The 21,195-nt window shown below is 50.2% G+C and overlaps 2 protein-coding genes across 2 annotated transcripts; both read left to right on the top strand.

The window, feature by feature from the left end:
* Nucleotides 1-1,072: 1,072 nt before the first annotated feature.
* Nucleotides 1,073-1,351, top strand: SERTM2 (serine rich and transmembrane domain containing 2). The gene has a single exon (XM_044427181.1). The coding sequence runs from the start codon at nt 1,073-1,075 to the stop codon at nt 1,349-1,351; it is 279 nt and encodes a 92-aa protein (XP_044283116.1).
* Nucleotides 1,352-13,464: 12,113 nt separating this feature from the next.
* LOC123021999 (UDP-N-acetylglucosamine transferase subunit ALG13 homolog) lies at nt 13,465-16,578 on the top strand. The gene is made up of 4 exons (XM_044427341.1): nt 13,465-13,591; nt 14,833-14,995; nt 15,756-15,894; nt 16,308-16,578. The coding sequence occupies exons 1-4, from the start codon at nt 13,490-13,492 to the stop codon at nt 16,429-16,431; spliced, it is 528 nt and encodes a 175-aa protein (XP_044283276.1). The 5' UTR covers nt 13,465-13,489; the 3' UTR covers nt 16,432-16,578.
* Nucleotides 16,579-21,195: the final 4,617 nt, after the last annotated feature.

The following is a 21,195-nucleotide window of genomic DNA, read 5'->3' on the forward strand; positions in this document are numbered from 1 at the left end:
AACCCACCACTGGGAAAAGGAGGAGGAGCTCCAGGTGGCCCTCAGCTGCGGAATCTGGGCACTTGGTGGGCATCTAGCCATGCTTACCCTTGACCCCATTCTTCACACCACCCACGCATGCCCATGCCCATGCACACAGCCAAACCAGTGAGGATGATGCGTGCTCAGTTGCAGTCACAGAATGCTGAACATGATTTGGAAAGCCGAAAGAGAACTCCGCACCCTCCCAGTGCTGACAACAAGGTCACACCTGTGCCTTTTGGACCTGCAGTGGATGCAGGAAGAGCAGCACAAGCTAGTGCGGGAGAAGGTGCTCCAAATCCAGAGCTCCAGCTTGGAGCTTGACCTTGGAGCATTTCCCTGATGTTGGGGCTGGGGCTCCGAATTTTCCTACAGGCAGCTAGCAACCCTAAGACTGTGCCCCAAGGGGACTCTAGGAAGCCCAGAAACGTTCAAGCAGTCTGTCCAAAAAAGAAACAAATGACAGCCACTGCTGCAAACAAAGATATTCGGGTGATGCTTCGCTTGATCATGCTGTTCTTCTTTTTAGAAAGAAAGGGTGTAGCTACTGATCCTGCTGGCAGTCGGGTCATTTGAAGGTGGGAGAAGGAAGGTCCAGACTCTTAATCCAGTCACTGTTCAGCCTTCTGATGAAGAAAAAAGAGCACGGCCGGAATTAATCAAAGCCAGACCTTGGCTGGATAACTTGTCAGAAATGCTCTCTCCAAGCTAGTCCTGTATTGTGTGTATTTTGTCCTTCCAGAAGAGGATAGGAATAACTTTCCCCCAGAAGGATTTGTGTTACAGACAATAAATTCAGAGTGTTTGACTTTGGCTGGATTCGATATATGCTTGATTGGTTTGGTTCAACCATTTCATGGGGCAAAGCCGTTGAGAAATTTGTCCTGTAACAAGAATGACTTTCCTATGCAAGGCAAAGACTTCGGGATCACACAAAGTCCATCCAACACAAAGGCATGAATGACATCCCAAGGATCCTCTCTAGCTTAACAGCAAAGGAGGAGCCAGGAATCTGAGTGAGCAAGGAAAATGGACAAGACCTGACGAAGCAATGACTGAGCTCTACTTCCGATTCCGGGGGAATCTTACTGGCCGTGCCCACCCACCCCCAACGCTGGCCACAGAAGTGACCACCACTGATAAATACTCCAACCTGTACATGTACGTGGGGCTGTTCCTCACTCTCCTGGCCATCCTGCTCATCCTTTTCTTCACAATGCTCCTGCGCCTGAAACACGTGATTTCCCCCATCACCACCTCTCCAGAGAGCACTGAGAACATCCAGCAGTTTACAGATGTGGAGATGCATGCCAGAATCCCAAGCACTTAGCAGCCGGAAGCAGCTGGGCTGCAGAGCAGATGTTTGGTGCCAGAAACCCATCTCCATTGTGGGGGAATATATGGCTCCCTCTCTCTGGATTCCTGAACCAAAATGTGAGCAGGACTTGTGGGATGGGAGGTTTGCTTTGCTTTGGAAAGGACAATGAACATCTGGCAAGTTTGTGCTCTCCTTAGGCGGTGCAAGGAATGTGTGCTTTGCATCTGACATACAAGCAATAAGTGGCTCCACAGAACTGTGTGAGGCTGCTCATTAAATCTGCTTTCTTTCAGGAGAAAACTGGGGACTTCTGGAAAACTCTCTGGCAATGAATAGAAGCAAGCGTGTGTCCACCAAAGAGGAGGGGAGGAGGGAAACAGGGAAGCAAGTCAGAAATCCATCACAAGGTTATAGTCGCTGGGGCATATGATACAACCTCAAGCCTTTCCCAGTTATAATGCCCTGAGTATCACGCTAGAGCAAAATAGTACATTTTCATTTGTTAGGCCCTCCACTGATTCAAAGAGAAGGTACAGCTGCGCACAGACACACAGAGATGAATGTGTCTTTGTAGCTCATATCTTTGAAGAAAGGAAATTCTAAATTGGGGTGCAGAACCGCAGGTCTGTGGACAAACGTTGCCCCATGTGGGGTCTCCAATCTGCTCCCCTGCCTCCAGTCATTGGCCGTGTGCCCTTCCCCTGCCCACCTCCCTTCCTGGCCACCAACCATGTGGTGATTTTCTGGCTTCTTCCTCATTCCAATTCTTCTCCTCAGGCTTTTGTCGCCGCAATAAGAGCTTCATGCTGCAGGGCGCTGGACAGGCGGACTCCAAGGGCCTTTTCTGAGCAGGGGCCACTCCTTCTGCAGGCAACACTGGTTGCTTCTCCCATTGTTACGGACAGGAGCTGCACGGCGGATGATGCACACATGTGGCGAAGGCATGTCATCCTCTGGATTGGGCAGGCCAGGTGTGTGTGATGCAGAAAATTTCCTTTAGATGCTCCTCTACAAGCCCACTCAAGTCTGAGCCAACCCCCATGGCCTCCATTTGGCAAAGCATGGCGACACTGGGCCCTTTCCAAAAGGACAGGGGTTCAGCTGACCTGACACCCGAAAGTGCCCTCCGCTTCCTCCATCTGTCCCCATCATTTTTGTTAGGATAGGAATTCCTCTGCCCCCCTCTTTAACTGTCAAGCAGTGGCATCTGTCAGGTCTTAGTAGAGCAAACCACATCACGCTGCCTTTAATCATGCTGTCTGTCTGTTTCCTGTCTCCTGGTCTCCTGTCCTCCTGCCTCCTGTCCTCCTGTCTTCCAGCCTTCCCCAGCCAGGTGCCCTCCAGATGTTTGGGACTTCAGGTGCCATGAGTCCTGGCCAGCATGGTCAATGGGTAGGGATGCTGGACATCTGGAGCACATCAGGTTAAGGCAGGCTAGTGAAAGAGTAGCCCAAGTCTGGCTCAAGAAAATGAATTCATCACAAGAGTGCCTCCAGGAGGGTAAGCGTCTATTCCCCTGATGCAAGCAATGTTTTCTCCTTTGCTTTGGAGTCCGTATCTTGGTTATGCAACAACAAGACTCATCTGAACAGCTGTGCATTTACAAACTACACTAATTAATCAGTGAATGTACACAGGGAACTTCAGGGGGAAAGCTGAGTGGATGAGACGAGGCTTTGTTTGAAGAAACAGACAGATTCTCTGAAGGAAAAGGCAGTTTGCACGCTGCGGACCTCCAACCGCACAAATATGCCGTATGCTCTCCATAGCATACAGATTTATCACTGTGTACAGACTTCTGCATCAACAAGAAAATGCTGGGCTGTTTATTGCCATCTAAGGGCAGTAGCGCTTGAAGGAACATTTTCCTGGAAGGACAGAGATGCAGAGTTGTCTTTACAAGGCATATAACTTTTCAGGGGTGAGAATTAATCTCAGCACCATCCTTCTAACTCTCCTAGAAATAAAGCCACAGGGGAATCCTATCATACAGCATCCATCCGCCAATTCCCCTTCTCTCCGTGGACCTTGAAAGTGCAAATTCCCCAAACTCAGCCCTGGCTAAAATTAGCAAATATACAGACTCCCTTGGCGTGCGACTATAACATGTTCGTGCAATGCATTAGAAATAGTAGCGTTTTAAAAACCGCCTGCACCTATCTCCCCACCCTGGCTTGCCTTGGTGAGGTTTGCTTCTTCTCACCCGGAAGCGTGAGTGAACAGGCCGAGGCAGAATGTCTGCTTTTGTTCACACTGCGAGCGGCTGGTTCTTTGTAGGAGAGCACCAGACTCATCCTTCTCTTCGTAGGACGAAATGTTTTTTTCACTTGCAAGGAAGCGAGCCAGGCTTCATTCAGACCTGTGGCAAGAATGGCCTGCCTCTTTCCTGGCAGCACACGAGGTTGGGAGGGAGGAGGAGGAAAACGAGGGTGGCAGCAAGAGGAAGGGGTCGCCCAACCGCTTTTGGTTTCGCAATGTGAACTGATGGTGCACAGAGGGCTTTTGAAGTGGGGTCTTTGTCCCATGATCTCCTCCTGAGCTGCGGGGATCCAGTGGATTCCATCCTTGGAGCTTTACTGCACAACCTTCAGACTTCTGGGCTGAAGACTCAATGGGTCTGGACCTGGAGCGCTTCACTGGGAGCACAAGAAGAATAGGAGGTGCAAAACTCTGTTTTTTTCCCGAGAATAAAGCTCCATCACAGTAATTGACCCAGAGTGCATGGCGGAGTTCCCTTTTATACCCCTTCTGACCAGATAAAGATGACAGATGCCCACTCAGTTGAAATTCCTGCCCTGAATACAGGTGATTCCCAGACTCACCTGGGAGGCTGGGTTACCTGGAGGTTGGGCTGAGGGCTTTGGTGGGAGATTGCTCAAGCTCTGGCCATGTGTAATACTCTGATTTACCTTGACGATGCTTGGAACATGACCAACCTGCCTGGACGTGATGTTGGCCAGCCAGGTATGTCCTACAAGGTGATGTTTAGGCAGGTGCCTCTATTCACCTGAATCCTTAAATGGGCCAGAGGCCAACCAGTAATGGCTAATGGTGGTGGGGAGAGAGAACGTGTACAGAGAGGTGGTATTCTCAAACACACACACATAGAGAACCCCTGGGATGCAGTGGTTACAGTGGGTCACCAAACTTGTGTTCCCACCTGAAATGAAACTCGCCGGATGACGTTGGGCCAGGTGCTGGCCATCCTACCTCACAGGTTTGTTGTAGATGAAATGAAGAGGAGTTGGCTCTTGTCTGCTGCCTTGGTCTCCTTCGAGAAAAGGTGGAAGAGAAATGTCACAAATATATTAAGTGCTTTTATGGATGCCATTGGTAGAACCAAAGACTCTTCAAGCTGTACAACTTGTACACCAGTTAACCAAATTAAAACAAGAGTATTTTGATTTACTGTGTTGTACTGAAATCAGCTGATTTGGAGGAAACCTACGTATGATTCAGCCATGCTCAGCTGAAATGAAGGAGAGTTCAGGCAAGAATGAAACAGTGACCAGGTCGACTCCTGTTGCTCTCAGCAGAATTAGTGCACCTGATGCCCCAGGTAGATTGGCTTGGATGTCAACTTAAGGAAACTTGCAGACGGCAATGTCCCCATCCGCTACCACTGCACCTCTCCAAAGATTCACGGGGGTCCGGTCACCCTAAGTGGTGAAGGGGGAAGAACCATCCCAAGCTGGGGGAGCCCTGCCTGCCTGGGGCTCCAGAGGGGCTTCTGGTCCTCAGCTGAGACCAGAGTTCCCCAGACCTGGATTCAGACCCTGAGCAGAAATAGTTTCTCAGGCCTGGAATGAGCCCTTTGTGTGGCTTTAGCCTTATGTGTGTCCACACAGTGGTAACACAGACTGGGGTCCCTGCCACGCATTTTCTCTGGAAGGCAGGCTGGGAATTGGCATTCAAGGTTTTTTGGCTTTCCAGAGGGAATGCACTCTTTAAAGGAGTGTGGCTTATGTGCAGTGTGGAATTTGCACCATAATTAGACAAAACGATGCCCTAAACCCCCAGCAGAGAGTAAACACAGTAATTGGTGTCCATTTGTGCCAGAAAATCCACAGAGAAAATGCTTTGGTTCTCTTCAGTGCGGCAGTTTTGAAGGAAGAGGCCAAAGTCAAATAAGATTCTTCCATATAGGAGCAACTAAGTTCTCTCAAGTTTGTGCGTATCTTAAGTAAAGCAACTATTTGGCTTGCATACACAACCTTTCCAATTCATCTTTCCTGCAACCTTTTTAAAAACTTGCCTTTCCCTGGTCTGGCCCCCAGATGATTCACAAGAAACAAACAAAGCATTTTCATCCAATAATTCAACAATATACAAGAAGCAATTCCCAAATGCTCCTAAATGGAATGTGCAACAGAAAACAGAAGGCCACGGTGTTGCCAACTAAGGGCGTGGGGGAAATGCAGGTATTCCGTGAAACCTGCGTGAGTTACTGTTCCTGGGGGGACACTGCAAGGGTGAGCATCCTCCGCAGAAGAGATATTGCCCCTGGTTGCCACCCACATCCAAAGCGAGAGAAGTGGAGGGAGAAGGAAAAGCTTGGCTAGGCGCCCATAATGGCACTGGGCTGCCTCAGAGCTCCCTGGTCACCACCCACGCGAGTCCAGGTCTCTTGCATTTTTGCATGCAAGAGAACAAGATCCCTCGCCAAATGCAAGAGCTTGCACTTTGCCCATCACCAGCACGCAGTAGCATTGGGATCATGTAGCCTGAAGTGCCTGACCCTGCCTAATCTTGGAAGCTAAGCAGGGTCAGGCCTGGGCAGAAGTGGGATGGGTGACTTGAGTGTATGATTCTATGATTATTGCTGTCAACTCCCTAGAGAGCTTTGGCTATGGGCAGTATAAAAATGTAATAATAATAATAATAATAAGTATCTCAACTCTGCTGGAAGAAAAGAGCTCATGGTAGACTGGGTGGTGGGCAGAAGGCATTTCAACAGTATTTACAGCCTTTGAAACCTTGAATACCTTAAAGCGATTCATTCACCTTGACCACCAAGGTATGTGTCTGGAAAACACACACACACAGAGAGAGAGAGAGAGAGAGAGAGTGGTATTTGCCTGGCATGTGCAATCCTTGTTGTTAATGAGCACCTTGGGGCAAGTTTGAAAACAGAGAACTGTAAGGATGGTGAAATAGATCTTCAGAAGTACACAGCATGCTAGGAATCTTAAGGTCAGGTGAGGCCTTTTTTTTTCTTTTTTCTTTTTTGAGGCATCATTGTCTCCCTTCCCACCTTTTAAGGCACAGATTTGAGCCATGAAGGCATTGCTTTCACCACTGCAGAGCAAGGACAAAAATCAGAATTGGAGCCCAGTGTCTCCTCAATCAGGGCTTCTTGGTTACCCATGCTGATTCCCACCTCTCTCTCACAGATGGTCTTCTTGGCCTTTAATGACTCAATTTATCCAGAATCAAGCCCCTGTGAAAGTTTTTACTCCTGTACAGACACCATGAAATCTGTTCTATTTTTTCATGCATTGCCAGGTGCTTTTGTTCCATCAGCAATGAGAGACTGGATTTTGTGCAAACATGTTCGTATGCATTTGTGCAAATTCATAGTTGTACAAATTTGCAGTCCTGAAAATGTACACATCCTCCCAAGAAACACACATTTCCTCTAAATGCATATCTTCACACTTTCACCTATGAAGGAATTGTGCATTTTTATGAGAATCTTTCTCTTTTCCAAATTTGTCTATGATTACATTTGTATACAATCACAGAGAATAAAATACACCAGTCCAGAAGTCCAGAGAATCTGTGCAGCTCAGGAAGCGCTGGTCCGTTGCAGACTCCGTGGGAATTCTTAGAAATTCGAACTCAAGTGAACCCACTGCAAATTTCTGCAACATCCTTCTCCAAAGTAAGACCTTAACTTTCTGGGCGGCCTTTTGGGTAAAAATGTGCACTCCCACAAACAGTTTCCTCAAAGAGAAAGAAACCAAGCTTGCCTCTCCTCTTGGTATGCTGGCTTCCTACATGCAAGGAGGCCGATCCCTTTTGCACGCATCTGAACATGCAAATCACCAACAATCTCAGCACGCTGAAGTGGTCGGGCCCAAGAACATCTTGAGTCTCCACAATCCATAAACTGAATGTTAAAGGTAAAGGTTTCCCCTTGGCATGAAGTCCAGTCATGCCTGACTCCAGGGCATGGTGCTCATCTCCGTTTCCTGGCCGAGGGAGCCAGCGTTTGTCCGCAGACAGTCTCTGTGGTCGTGTGGCCGGCATGACTAAACACCAAAGTGCACGGAACACTGTTACCTGCCCACCGAAGTGGTACCTTTTCATCTACTTGCATTTACATGCTTTCGAACTGCAAGGTTGGCAGGAGCTGGGTTGGAGCAACGGGAACTCACCCCTTGTGCAGATTCGAACCGGCGACCTTTCGATCCACCAGCCGAGCAGCACAGCGGTTTAAACCACTGCGCCACCTGCAGTCCAGCTGAAGGTTAGTGGAGCAGTAATTCTCTCCTGGAAGAGCCTGTCACCTTGCAGCCAATAACTGGCTGGATTATTATTAAGTGCCTGAATTTTGTGAACTTGCAGACTGCAGAAATTGCAGACGGCAAAGAAAATTAGCACAATTTGCTGATTCTTAAGAGAGTGGATCTATTTTGTCATGTCCATTAATGTAACCTCCGTTTCTCTCCTCAAATCCTTTAAAAAATAGAGCAGATAGATTGAGGGAATGAGTGAGAGACTTATCTTTGTAAACGCACCTTTCCTTAAGGAGGATTAAACAACTAACTTGCAGTCCCAGCAAGCTGAGAGCTTAGGATCCGTATGGAGGACAGCAGCCATGCCCGGAAGGCTTCATGGGACGTGGCTGAGGTGACAACGCAACAGATGAAAAGATAGCAGAGCTGCTATTAAATGTTTGCTATTTAATAGCCCTGTGGAAGAGACAGTTGTGTTAGCTGCAGTTGGGAAGCTGCCACAGGGTGGATCTACACAGGCAACAAAATGGGGTGGGGTAAAGTGGCAGAAGATCAGGGTGGTGGTACATGATGTGGTGGACCTTGTCACCCAGTGATGATGACAACAACGAATACACCCGTTTCTCCCCACCCTTCTTTAGCTTGCAAGAAATCCAAGGTGGCTTACAAATAAGGCCATCCTGGAAATGCAAAACTGACATCTCAGAAAGACACTTTGCTCTTTGCAAGTCGTATCAGGGACAAGGGCAACACTGGGGTCAGCAGCAGCGTGTTTCAGCTCCTTCCGCCACCACAGTCCTTCATCACCACGTTCTGTTGGAGATACAAACCAGCTTCGATCTGGAAGTTCACTTTGCTGTTAAAGGGGCAACCCTTCGACAGAAGAAAGGCCTTCAACTCCCAGAATGCCCCAATCACTCTCCAGGATGGAGGCCTTCTCCAATGCAGAGGTTTACACCCTAAAATTGTTACCATCTGCATTACTATCCAGCTTTACTATCAAAACAATTCCTCACTCATCCTGCATCTTCCCCCCGCCCCACTTTTTCTTTAACAACTAGGCCAACCTTCCCCAACGCGATGCCCTCCAGATGTTTTGGATTTCAACTCCCATCCGCTCTAGTCAGTATGACCAATTGCAGGAATGGTGAGAGCCGATGTCTAACACATCTGGAAAACATCTGGTTGGGCAAGGCTGGTCTAATGAACGGAAACCACTGCATATGTTTTGTGATGCTCTCTGAACACCAGTCTTGGGATTTTTATTCTCCTTTTCAATTCTGCCCTCTAATGGATGGATACAGTTACATACTTTCTGTGTCAGTATTATTTTCTTCTTTTACAGTACTTTGCAGAACTTTTCCCACACTGGCGAACAGTGATGAAGCTTATCAGAGGGGTTAATAAGATTCAACAGGTGGTGTAACGAAATTTCCCAGTGGCTGGAACAGTTTTTGTTTTGTTCGGCTTTATGGTTTTCAACTGGTTAGAAGAAGCTGCAGAGAAAAGAGCTGCTTTTGCAGCAAGAGCCAAAACTGTTTATTAAAGCAGCCTCGTCCCTCCCCTGTCTCCAACACAAGGTGGTTAGAAAGTCTCTGAAACAGGAGAGCAGGGCTTTAAGGAATCCATTCCAGGGGTGTTTTCTTTTGTTCTTGGCTCTGGGGGAGAAGAATGGATGTATCATTCACCCAGACAATTCTGGAGGACCAGGGAGAGTCCTCTGACCTATTCAGGGAACCCATACAGGTACTGATCAGAGGAATGTAAGCTTTCCATTGCTTGCATATATTCAACATCCACATTTCATCACTATATTTAATACATTGAATATCATCCTGGCCAGAAGTGGTTTTGCTTCATCCCGAGTATCCCCAAATTTAAAATAAGGTACCTTGGCCGACCCTGGGGGTTGTTGCACAGCCTTTGAAGTAATGTTTGCAAATGTTGCATCCTATATTGTGTTTGCATTGTAAGGATATTTTATATTTACTGCAGATATGATCTTTCAGTGCTTTTGGTTCCACCCCACCTCTTCTCCAAGAAGCTCATGGTGATGTGCGTTACTAGTGCGATGTGGTGGTTAAAGCATCAGAAGGGGAACCTGGTCGAAGCAGGTTCTAGTCCCTGCTCAGCCCTGAAGCTCACTGGGTGACTTTGGGCCAGCCCCTCACTCTCACTTAATCTACCTTGCAGGGTTGTTGTGAGGGAGGATAAAATGCAGTGGAGAACTGTGAAAGAAAAAAAGAAGAAAAAGATATCAATGCAATGTAATTATAATATACTCTTGTAAACAACCCAGAGAGCCTTGGATATTGAGCAATATAGGAAGGAAATAAAAAATTACTTTAATTATAGTTCCATATACCTTTATAATTAAAATAATGTCTTCCCCTGCCTCCATTTTATTTACTTATTGCATTTGTATGCCACCCCATAGCCAGAAGGCTTTTCTCCTCACCACAGCCCTGCAAGGTGGGGACGACGGCAGGCCAGAGGTCACCCAGTAAACTTCTCAGCTGGGCAGGGATTAGAAACTAGCTCTTTCCAGGCCCAGCCTCACATTTGAAGCATCGCATGCAACGGTAAATGCTCTCCATGGCTGTTGGTCAATTTAATTGCGAGAAGTTTCTAGTCATGGCTTCGAAGCAGAGCAGAAGTCGTTCCCTTCCGCTTTAACTGGAAGCCAATTTCCACCCTCTGGTCTTTCCGCCGAGTGGGAAGTTCTGCCAGACTGCCAGACACAGGATCCCCTTGACTGTCCCCCTGGGGGTGGATGTCAGGAAACGTCAGCCGTGCTTGATTCGTCCTGGCACGGCTGCATCTCTGCGGCCTCTCAAAGTTCATTCACGGTGAGCTTCTCATCAACTTCGAGGGCTATCTTTAGAACGAGAGACGCTTCCAGACAGTCCCTCTGTCAGTTTTAACCAGCCTCTCTAGGAGTTTCCTGAAACCCCTAGCAAAAGCAATGGAGCACATGTGTCCTACTTTACAGAGGACGGTCCTCTCTGTGAAGGGCCCTCCTGTCGAAGGCTGGTTTGAAGACTGAAAACCATAAGGAGGAAGAGGGGTGCGCATTCTGCTTATGGCAGAAATGGATTTCGGATCATTTTATTTCTCCGCAGGCACAGGGATGGTGCTCAGCAGTGCTTCCTCTTCTCCTCCGTTCTGTCCTCACCAAAATCCCTGCAAGCCAACACAAGACAAGCAGGGGGTACCTGGTCCCATCTTCCACACTATGATGAGACATGTGTGGATTTCTATTTAAATGACAGGCGAGCTCCCTAAATGTGTACTTTCTGCCCACCCACGCTCCCGCGGAGACACAAGATTGATGGGGTGTCCTTTTCAAGCGTCCTGCTTAACAAAGGCTCCAGAGCCCTTCAGGCTTTGGGGTGGCCGTGTGTCTGACTTTACAGGAGCCCGTCCTCAGCTTTCAGCATCGCCAGCTGTGGGATGCTGGGAGCTGTAGGAATTTTGACTGCCTCAGCTTGCATGGGATTGCTCACCAGAAAGGGAGGAAAACAGGACAGAACAGATCTTGAACCTGTCTACCCATGATCCACGGCCGGAGCAGCAGGGAAGCCAACTCCTTCCCTGTATTGCCTCTCTTACGTTCGCACCAGTAGTTCACAATTTGCGTCTGCATCCGGATAGCTGCAAATGCGATTTATGCGAATGATGAGGTCTGTCTTGTGCTGCTCTTCAGGGGTGGGGTGAGGCCTTTTCCCGCTTAGTGATATGTAAGTGGCGAGGCCATTAGGAATCCCATAGCCACTTCTTTTATTCTTCAACAGCGCCCTCACTCCTTGGCATGCCTTCTGCGCCAAGATGGTGCCCAGTTCGCAAGGGTAACCCCCCCCCAACTTTAAACTTCAAGGGAAGCAGAGGGCAGGCTGCAATTCTCTGTTGCACGTGGAAAGAAAGCCCTCCTTTTGCCGTTGATTAATTTCAAGTCTGCAGCTTTTAAGCTTTGAATTTATTTATTTATTTATTTATTAAAACATTTCTATGCCGCCCCATTCGCTGAAGCCTCAGGGCGGCTCACAACATAAAATAAAATAAAAAAATAACAATATAAAAATAACAATATAAAATAAATAACAATATAAAAGAAGTCGCCCTGGCCAGATAAATAAGCAAATACTGTTAACAATTAAAATGACGCTTAAATAAAAAGGTCTTCACCTGGCGCCGAAAAACAAATAACAACGGCGCCAGGCGAACCTCTCTGAGGAGCGCATTCCATAGATTGGGCGCCACCACAGAGAAAGCCCTCCTCCGAGTACCTACCCTCCTAATTTCTTTCACGGAGGGTTCCCGGAGAAGGGCCTCTGCCGCAGATCTCAAGGGGCGGCCGGGCATATATGGATGTAAGCGCTCCTTCAGGCAACCAGGACCCTGCAAATCTATACATCTATGGCTGGAGGTTTTCGCTGCTGCTGCAGCTCTCTAGTTCCAACATTTTACTCCAGACTGGCTGTTTTGCAAGATGGGGGCTTAGTTCTGCTCATATCATTGCAGAGTTTCAGCCACCCTCTTCACTCTGCCCTGCGGTGGGCAAGGAGTCACAAGCGCAAGTCTTTTTCGTGGCCAACTACTCCCCCGTGTGTCCAACCAGGGGATTGCAACATTCGCGCAATTTTATAAAAACGCGTAAGTATTTGCATCCCATCCTTCCTTCGCCTCCCTATAGCCTTAGAGGAAGTTAGGATGAGATATGATTGGTTCCAAGTCATTCAGGTGAGCCTTATGGTTTCAAACAGAGACGTGGCCCCAAGTCCTTGGTTCAAATGCAGCTCACTACCTATTCACTGCAGGATCCACCCCACATACGGACCATGCCATGTACTGCTTAAACCCTGCGTGGAAGCGTGCAGAATTACCCCAGACGTGGAAAAAGGGGGTAAAGGGAATTGCACCGCTTGCTGGGCGAACCTGCCAGATCTGGGAGCTGTTCCACTCCGGTCCTGCTTGTCGGAGCTGGCTTGCCGCTGCTCGTCGCCAGCAAGCAAAGCTTCGTTACTGCTGCTGTGGCCGGATAGTGTTTATTTTTTATTTAAAGTTTTTATATGCTGTCCAATACTGAAGTCTCCGGACGGCTTCCAAAAAACAAAACAGCCAGTAACAGCATCCCCACCCCCAAATGAAGCGGCAAGCACAGAAACTGGGCTTCGTTTCATGTGAATTTGATGGGAGGATTGATGGACTGGAGGTTTTGCATGCCGCGGTGGAATGGATTCTGGATGGGGCAGAGGACTCTCTGAATAGTCGGATCTTTGCTGCAGTGTGAAAATGGGGTTGCATCGGAGGGGTGTCAAGCCCACCTGGCTGAGCCCCGCTTCTGAAGCTGCACATATCATTAATGGGCTGAGCTGCAGGAATGTCATAAAGCACTCCCTTCACAGGCAACGCTTGCAGAGCTACCGTAAACTTTCTCTTTCGTTCTCATTCAGATCCCCAGCGTGCAATTTGGTTTGTGTTGGTGTTGTTGTTTTTTTTATAAAGCGAAGGAACATTGCGGGACGGGGGGAGCAAAATAACTCCTCAAGCGCATTCGGAGAGCTCCCATGCAGAGGGCGAGCGCGTCACTCTCTCGTTCGTACGTCCGTGGCTCAGCACGTGACGGGCCACCACCGACACTTCCCGCTACAGAGCGGCCCCGCTCGGCCCGCTCGCTCCGGCCGTCTCGATGGTCGCGCCGCCTGCGGACATGCGGACCGCCCTGGTCACGGTGGGCACGACCAGCTTCGACGAGCTCGTGGCCGCCGCGACGGCCCCGGACGCGCTGCAGGTGCGATCGGCGACCCGGCGCTTCCTCCCTCCCTCCCTCCCTCCGCGTGCCGTGCCGCGCCGCCCCAAGGAGCCGCTGCCGCGGGGCCGCGCGCTTCGCTCCCGCTGCTTCCTCGGGGGTAAAGCGCACGGAGCGGCGGCCACGCCGTGCGCCCCGGGGCCGCCTCTCGCCCGCCCAGCAACGGGGATCGCGCCCCTGGCAGGGGGCCCGGTGCGCGCCCGCTCACCGGCGAGCCCCACTGCCCTCGGCGTGCGCAGCACCGCGGCTTTCCGGCTCCGCCGGGTTGCGTTCCTCGCAAGTAAACCTCACGCAGGGCCATGGGGCTCCTCGGTGAAGCAGGAGCCTTCCCTGCGTCTGTCTCCCTGGCAGATGGGCACAGGTATCTCAGCGCAATACACGCTGCCTTTACTCGCAGGTAAACGCTGGGGTGTTCCCTGGAACGAAGCGCTGAGAAGGTGTGCACGGAAGTGCAGCTGTCCCGTGCGATTTTCTGTATACTGAGAAGTCAAGCCCACTATATTCGAAGTCCATAAATATTAAGTCCGTGTGCAGAGGCATTCTAGCCTTGCAGTGTGAGGGTTATACATTCATATTTATTTATTCATTTATTTAAACAACTTATATGCTGCCCCATCGCGTGAGCCTCGGGGTGGCTTACAATTACTAAAATCCCAAATAAAATACAAAAAATTCATCAAATAAATAAAATAGTGGATCCATCCTGGTCAATTTAAACCAACAAATAAACCATTAACCGTTAAAATAGCGTTTAAATAAAAAGGTCTTGGCCTCGCGCCAAAAAACAAACAAGGACGGCGCCAGGCGGACCTCTCTGGGATAAGCCTGTTTTGGAAAGAAGCTTCCTGCTTCAGGGGCAGCTTGTCCTTCGCGAGCCACATATGTTTTGACAAATCTTGCTGGTGCTTCCTTAAAGCATTTTCAGGCACCAGAGAACATAAGCTCTCCTGTTTTCTGACAACCTGAGATCAGGTCATGATACAACTGCAGGTTTGGAGCTCACCAGAGTACCTGAAGGTCCATGCTGATTCTCGTCCCCCGTAACCCATCAGCTATCAGCGTTCTTCCTCCCCAAGCAAATACAAAAACGCTGTGATAACTGAAGAATTTATGAAGTGGCATCTCTGTCTCCCCACCAGCCCTTTAGCTGGGCGTTCTCCACCTGGAAGGACAAACCCTTGGCAGGTTAGCAAGCGTGAACCAAAGTTCCTTTCCTGCTTCAGGTTTTACAGGAACTGGGCTACAACCACCTTGTCCTTCAGGTGGGGAGGGGCACGGTGTGTCCGGATTCAGTCTGCACAGACACATTTTCCCTGGAAGTGTTCCGGTTCAAGAATTCCCTCTTGGAAGATGTACAATCAGCAGATCTGGTCATAAGTCATGCAGGTAAGATGCCCTAGGCTTGAGTGGGCAAGACTTTGTTCGGCTACAAGCGTTTCTAGAAAGCTGCATCTCACCCAATGACTCATTTCTCTCCTGTTTTAATTGGGGAGGTCAGGGGAGACTGGTGTTCGACTGTACAGGTTTGGCTGGCTGGGACAAGGCAGAAGGCCCCTCAGTCATGGAACGGTTTCTCCCATCGCCTCGTTGGCAAGAACTCGGCTCTCCTTTCAGTGCCAAGGACGACCCTCATGTTGCAGCATTAAACAGTTCTAAACAGCACATGCAGGACCATGTGAGCTGTTTTTAATTGGCCTTGTTGTGTGAACTCCTTTTAGTTTATTTAAGCTATTCAAAAATTAGGATTTTAAAACCTCTGCAGCAAAATCTTACGGTATTGTCCTTTGTATATTTTATTGTGTTTTAGGTATTGTCATAAATAACTGTTGGGTGGAGTAGAAATTAAAATAATAATGGTTGTTTGCCCACCATCATAACCTATACATATGCCAGTTAAACTTAACATTAGAGAGATGCCAACAGCAGGCTGTTCTTCTCTTCCCCGGCAAGCCAGTGTGGCTGGATGGGCAAAGCAGCCCATGCATTGAAACTGCAGGATGATGGGAAGGCAAAGATGGCCCCTGCCACTTCTCCCACTCTGCAAATGAGCCTCTTGCGCCTCTGAGATCGAGGGCGTCTGTTCACTGCAACAGGATTGTGCCCACAGCAGTCCAGTGAAACTCTTTACTCCCTTCTACCTTCCCAGGTGCCGGTAGCTGCTTGGAAGTCCTGGAAGCCAAGAAGCCACTCCTGGTTGTTGTGAATGACAAGCTCATGGACAATCACCAGCTAGAATTGGCAAGGCAGCTCCATAGGGACGGGCATCTCTTTTATTGCACCAGCAGGTCTGGCTCTCAGTTGACACCTTTCCACAAACCATCCTTGGTTTCCTCCAAAGGGACATGTCCTCATGTGTTTTTCATGGGTGGGATTGAATCATATGTAGCTTGAAGCTGTTGGGGCACCCAATTAGCATGGGGCACAGCCCGGGTCATGAGGCCTGTCTTCTCCCCTTCCCCCTGGCCACCTCGCAGTATCTGGGAAACACCAGAGGAACACTGAGAGATGTATTTTCAGCAGCAGTCATCTGCTTCCCTGGCCCATGAGCCTGTTGCCGTCCCAGATTCCCGTGATGCCAAATTTCATATTTGGGATGACATTTGCCCCTACCTGGCATCTGTGGAGGAAAGGCAAGATCCAAATATAATGTATCTCCCATGCTAAGATTTCTTTGTGTTTTGTTGCTCTGTTTCTGTAGGACCCTTGTGCAAACTCTTAAGTCGATGGATTTATCAGTTCTGAAGCCCTTTCCTCCTGGGCAGCCAAAAAGATTCGCTTCGTTCTTGGATGGAGTGTTTGGCTTTGAAGGAAGTGGACTATAAAAGGAAACACACACATCTAAAATGAATGCTGTTTGCTTAATTTCACTGTGGGTGTGTGAATGCGTGTATTTGTAGCTACAAATGAATCTTAGGCATGGCTCAAACCAGAAAGCCAATTTAAATAAAAATGTGTTGGGTGCAGAAGGACTTTGGACAAATGCTGCCTCCATTGTACAACGTAACTTGAGTTTAAGCAACAACTTGAAGAAAAGGAACATTTGAATGAATTCTTTTACACCGATTCTCTTATAACAAGCTATTTCTGTTACATACAATTTTGGAGCAGAGTAGGGATACTTCTGTTTTTAAAATTACATGGTGGACACGGAATCCAGGTTTGCTAAGGGAACTGGATGAGCACAAAAGCTCGTCAAATGCCCAAGGCAAAAATGATACTGTCTAAATGCTTCTTGTTAACATCAAAAGCAGCAATGAGTTCACTCATTTCCTGAGGCCTCCTTCACTCCTCATGGGCTGTATTCGTACGTGTCTCTCCTGCTCTGTGTGCAGCAGGAAACGACAACAGCAAGGTAAAATGATCTGTTTGAACAGCTGCTTTCCAAATGTTAGAAAACTGGTTTAATTAGTAATTTAGTGGTAATATTTAGAAAATTAGGATAATACTATACATATTAGGGCAGTATGTTTGGTGAGATGATCAAGAAGTTGGCATTCTCTAGAATTCTTCATCAGACAAGAAGTTAAGCATGGTAAACCTGATGGAGGGCAGAAATAGTAGCCATGGAATCTGCACTGCATTGCGGTTTTAAGATGGAAAGCAGGGGGAAGGCTTGGGTGTCAGCTTTTACCTGAGACTTCCAAGGGTGACTGGGAAGTAACAATAGTTGAGCCCCCATCTATATGAATCGCTTTTAGATGGCCAAACAAAAGGGTTGGCTTTGTTTGGGCTGGCAGAGTTACGTTGTATAACTTGGAAAACACCACGTTTAGCTTGTTCGGTAGCCGAGATTTGCCCTGTAGGACGATCACCCTCGAGCTTTAACAAGAGGGTCATGTTGATCTGCCAGTCTCTTAACAATGTTGAAGGAGTGAGAAGCGCCCCAGTGCCTGCATTATGGGCGAGAAGGGTCAGAGGGCTGCCACCTGCTTTGGCCGCACCTGTGGGAGCAGCTACGCACCTTCCCCCTGGGAGGAGTGGCTCCAGCCGCCTTTCCCAGAGACCTGGCTGACCAGCTGCTTCTGCTGGACAGTGACCAAGCCGTGCTTAAGGATGCTTTCGGATCACCAGCCGGCTCGGGTCACATGTTCCAAGCCCACTAAGGCTTGTGGAGGGTTGCCCTTTTTTTTCCTGTGAGGCAACTAATGGGAGTTGCTTCTTAGTAAATTACTGGGAAGTTGGTATAGGCAGCCTTCACTTGCCTGATGCGTTCGCTGAAGATGCCCGAAGGGGAATCCAGATCCATGGTACAATGGAAAATGGGGAGGAGATAATGTAGTAGGCATGGAAAGGGTTAAGCTGCGCGCGCGCGCGCGCGCTCTCTCTCTCTCTCTCTCTCTCTCTCTCATTTATTTAAAGTTGGGTTGCCAATCAGTCTTCTGTGTCAGACATGTGCTTTATATCAGACATTATGCCAGAGATCTCAAAAAGGGCCCATTCACAAGACCACAGAGTTCCGCATGCCGCACAGAAAGACAGAGGACACCACTCCTGCAGGCTTTCAACAAAAGAGGATGGGCAGAGTCCTCCTGACTCCGCTTCCTGAATGGCTTCGGTGGCCGAGTGGCAGCTGCTTCAGAAGAAAAGATTTCCTCCAGGAAACGTTGCTCTAGAAGGGGTCTCCAGCAGTGCTGGGCACTGGCCAGCCCTTGCCAGAGATGCCATCTTGTTTCCCACTTGTAGCGCCCGGTTCTGATAGTGTAAGAAGCCCAGTGCATCTAGTATCTGCTACTGTTTCCTACGCTAAGATTTGCTGGCATGGAAGTGGTTCTGCAGTGTCACTCCCAGGGATGAGATTCTGCGCAATTCATCGCAAGGAACCTTCTAGCATAGCTCTGTGCATTGGTGTAAATTCCCCTGTGATTCGTGGAACTTATTTCTGGTGGCAGAGCAGCCCGTAGGACACAGTACCTGCCCAAAATCAGTGGCAGTGTAAAGCACAGGTGCCTCTAGCGTACCTGTCCTGCTCCTACCAGAAGGGCAAGCATCAGGCCACTAGGTGGCAGCAGAGGCAAGGAAAACTGCTGTAAAGCCCTGGATGCTTGGGTTCCCTGCACCTGAGCTCCCCCCCCCCCCCAAGCCATGCTGGATGTTACTTAAAGAGGTAGCTAGGGTTTTCTTTTACTCTGAAGTAAGCCCATGCAACCTCACGGGGATCAGGGCATTAGTGGCTGGTAGATCGCTTAACTTGGCAACGGAATGCCACTTTGCAAGCTATGTTTCAGCCAAGGGAGACCCAATCCAGATCAGGACACGTGAAGGGGGTGTTACAGTTGATCCACCCCCCACGCTTTGTTCCGATATCTGTAGTTTCCCCTTGTGAGGCTGCCTGCCATAATGGGAGAAATAGGCACACCTGCTCTGTAACAAAACGCTAATAGCAATACCTGGGGCATTGCAGCGTTCAGAGAAGGAACTTTGCCAATTGCTGTGTCCAAAGCTTTCAGAAGAGCAAAAACGCTTTGGCAACTTTTGAGCCAAGTTCTGGGCTATAGCCCCCACTAAGTCAAAAAAGTTCAGACTGCCTCTGGAGCCATCATTCACTCTCAGCTCAAAACTACCTCACAGGGTTGTTGTTGTGGTAACACACAGCGACGTAAACCACTCTGGGCTCCTCCCAAGAGGGGAAACGGAGGGATCATAAATGCAACATAAAATAAGAATGGCTTCCCCCGAAATTTGCAGAAAAGTATAATCTTCAGCACTAACTCGCTGCACCTGTGGCCATTTTTAATAAATTGGTTTGAGTTACAAAATTGTAGGCACCACCAGGTAGATTGTGGATGCCACGTTTCAAGATCTTTGCTCAACACGTTTCTCCCCTGTGAGTGTCCAGTGGCTGCAAGAAGCCTTCAGCCCCGCAGTTTTCCTGACTGCTGAACGCGAGCCAGGAAATCCTGGGGAACGGCATACCTCAATGGAGGTGCTTCTTCCCAGACTGCCTTGGAAGGTTGGGATCTTTTAATGTGTGCCGCCAGAGAGACATGCAGCATGGCCTGGTTTTGCACTTTGAAAGGAAACTGTAGGCAGCAGAAAATACAGAGCAGGTGCAACCTTTAACCTGATGTGGCAAACAGAGGGGGGCGGAAAGAGGGGGGGGGGGGGGGGTCCATTACTGCCCTGCAAGGTCGACTTTCAACAGAAGTTCCTTTCTGTGGGCAGGAAGGGTGCCAAGGCTGTGGTGCATGTAAGCGAATCCACACACCTGGTCACTTTTGACCTTTAATTTATTACCTTTACTTGCAGCTCAAAATACATACGGCAACATTTGCCAATTACTAACTTAAGGCATAATCCTGCCCGTGTTTAGCGGGAAAAATGTTCCGTCACTCCCAGCCGTCCTCGGCCAGGATGGTTGCCCAGGGAAGGGCCATCTGGGAGACTGTTCTTCCAGTTTAAACATCTGTTCCGGTGCTCCTTTTTCAATGCTGATGCTTGCTGGTCAGCGGTGAGATCAGATCTGCACGAGTAGGTGCACTTACCAGGGAATAGCACACCGAGACTTATTCTGCCCCAGCAGCAGCATGCCTGGGCAAGTGCCAGGGTCCCACGGCCCCAGCGCAGCCTGTTGCTGCTGCCAACATGGCTGGATGGCTCTGGGCCTCTGCGATGCACCTTCACTCACTGCAGCCGCTCCGGCAGGGCCTGCACAGTGGCCTTGGGGCAAGGCCGAGAGGAAGGGCAGCTCCTGCCCTCGCGTGTTCCTGGTGCCCACCGTGCACCTGGGGGCAGGGGGCCTTGGGGAGTGCAGAGAGGAGAGACAGGCCTGGAGCTCTGCTGGGGGCAGCCAAGGCCTCTTCCGACCAGCAAGCGCTGAGGTACGGGTGCCGCACGCCCAGGAGGGGCCTGTCCGGCCAGTGGGCATGGCTGGACCCCCTCTGGGGGTGTGCACCCCAGCAGGGCCCCCCCGGAAGGACCTCTGGGGCTCTTCCTCCTCGTCGTCCCACCTCCGGCTCCGGCCCAGGCAAGCGGAGGTGCGGGTGGCAGCAGACCACCTCTCCCCGCTCGCTGCCTGTCCAGCAAGCGGAGCAACCGCAAGCCGAGCAGGGGCAGGAGCAGGAGACAATGGCGCCAGGGCCACAGCCCTCCGAGGACCCCCCTCGCGACCGTGTCGCCCAAGGCGCCCTTCGTGGGCCGGGCCGGGCCGGGCCGGGCTTCCCACCGCCGGCACCAGGCTCAGGGGCTGCGTCCACGGTGGCGGGGGAGCCGGGACCCCAGGCTACCCAGAAGAGCGCGCCCGGGCGGCCCACCCCGGTTGCTCCCGGGGGTCGACCCTGGTGGCAGGGCCAGGCCGGGGGCCCAGGCCACCTCGAGCGCGGATGCTCGGTGGCCCGAGCGAGCGGGCGCCTAACTGGGCGCAGTCCCCTCGACCCCACCGGGGCTCCGCGGGGATCGCGCAGCTCCTGGCGCGCGGCGGGGCTGCAGCGGCCCCTCCCGCCGCCTCCTCGGCCGCAGGGCCGGCGGAACGCGCTGCCACGTGCGCGCCGCGCAGCCCGCACGTGCGAGCGCAGCCCGCCGCCCCTCGGCGCACGTGGGCGGGGCGGGAGGCGCCGCCCGCCCTCCCTCCCGCGCATGGCCCGCGGCTG

The sequence above is a fragment of the Varanus komodoensis genome, unplaced genomic scaffold (genome assembly GCF_004798865.1).
Source record: "Varanus komodoensis strain SLA01 unplaced genomic scaffold, ASM479886v1 scaffold18_3, whole genome shotgun sequence".
Lineage (NCBI taxonomy): Eukaryota > Metazoa > Chordata > Lepidosauria > Squamata > Varanidae > Varanus > Varanus komodoensis.

Excerpts from the sequence above, each read along its gene's own strand:
- SERTM2 (XM_044427181.1), top strand. The coding sequence starts at position 1,073 with ATGACTGAGCTCTACTTCCGATTCCGGGGGAATCTTACTGGCCGTGCC.
- LOC123021999 (XM_044427341.1), top strand. The coding sequence starts at position 13,490 with ATGGTCGCGCCGCCTGCGGACATGCGGACCGCCCTGGTCACGGTGGGC. Across the intron at positions 13,592-14,832 it reads CGGCCCCGGACGCGCTGCAG|GTTTTACAGGAACTGGGCTA; the intron begins GTGCGATCGGCG and ends TTCCTGCTTCAG. Across the intron at positions 15,895-16,307 it reads CTCTTTTATTGCACCAGCAG|GACCCTTGTGCAAACTCTTA; the intron begins GTCTGGCTCTCA and ends CTGTTTCTGTAG.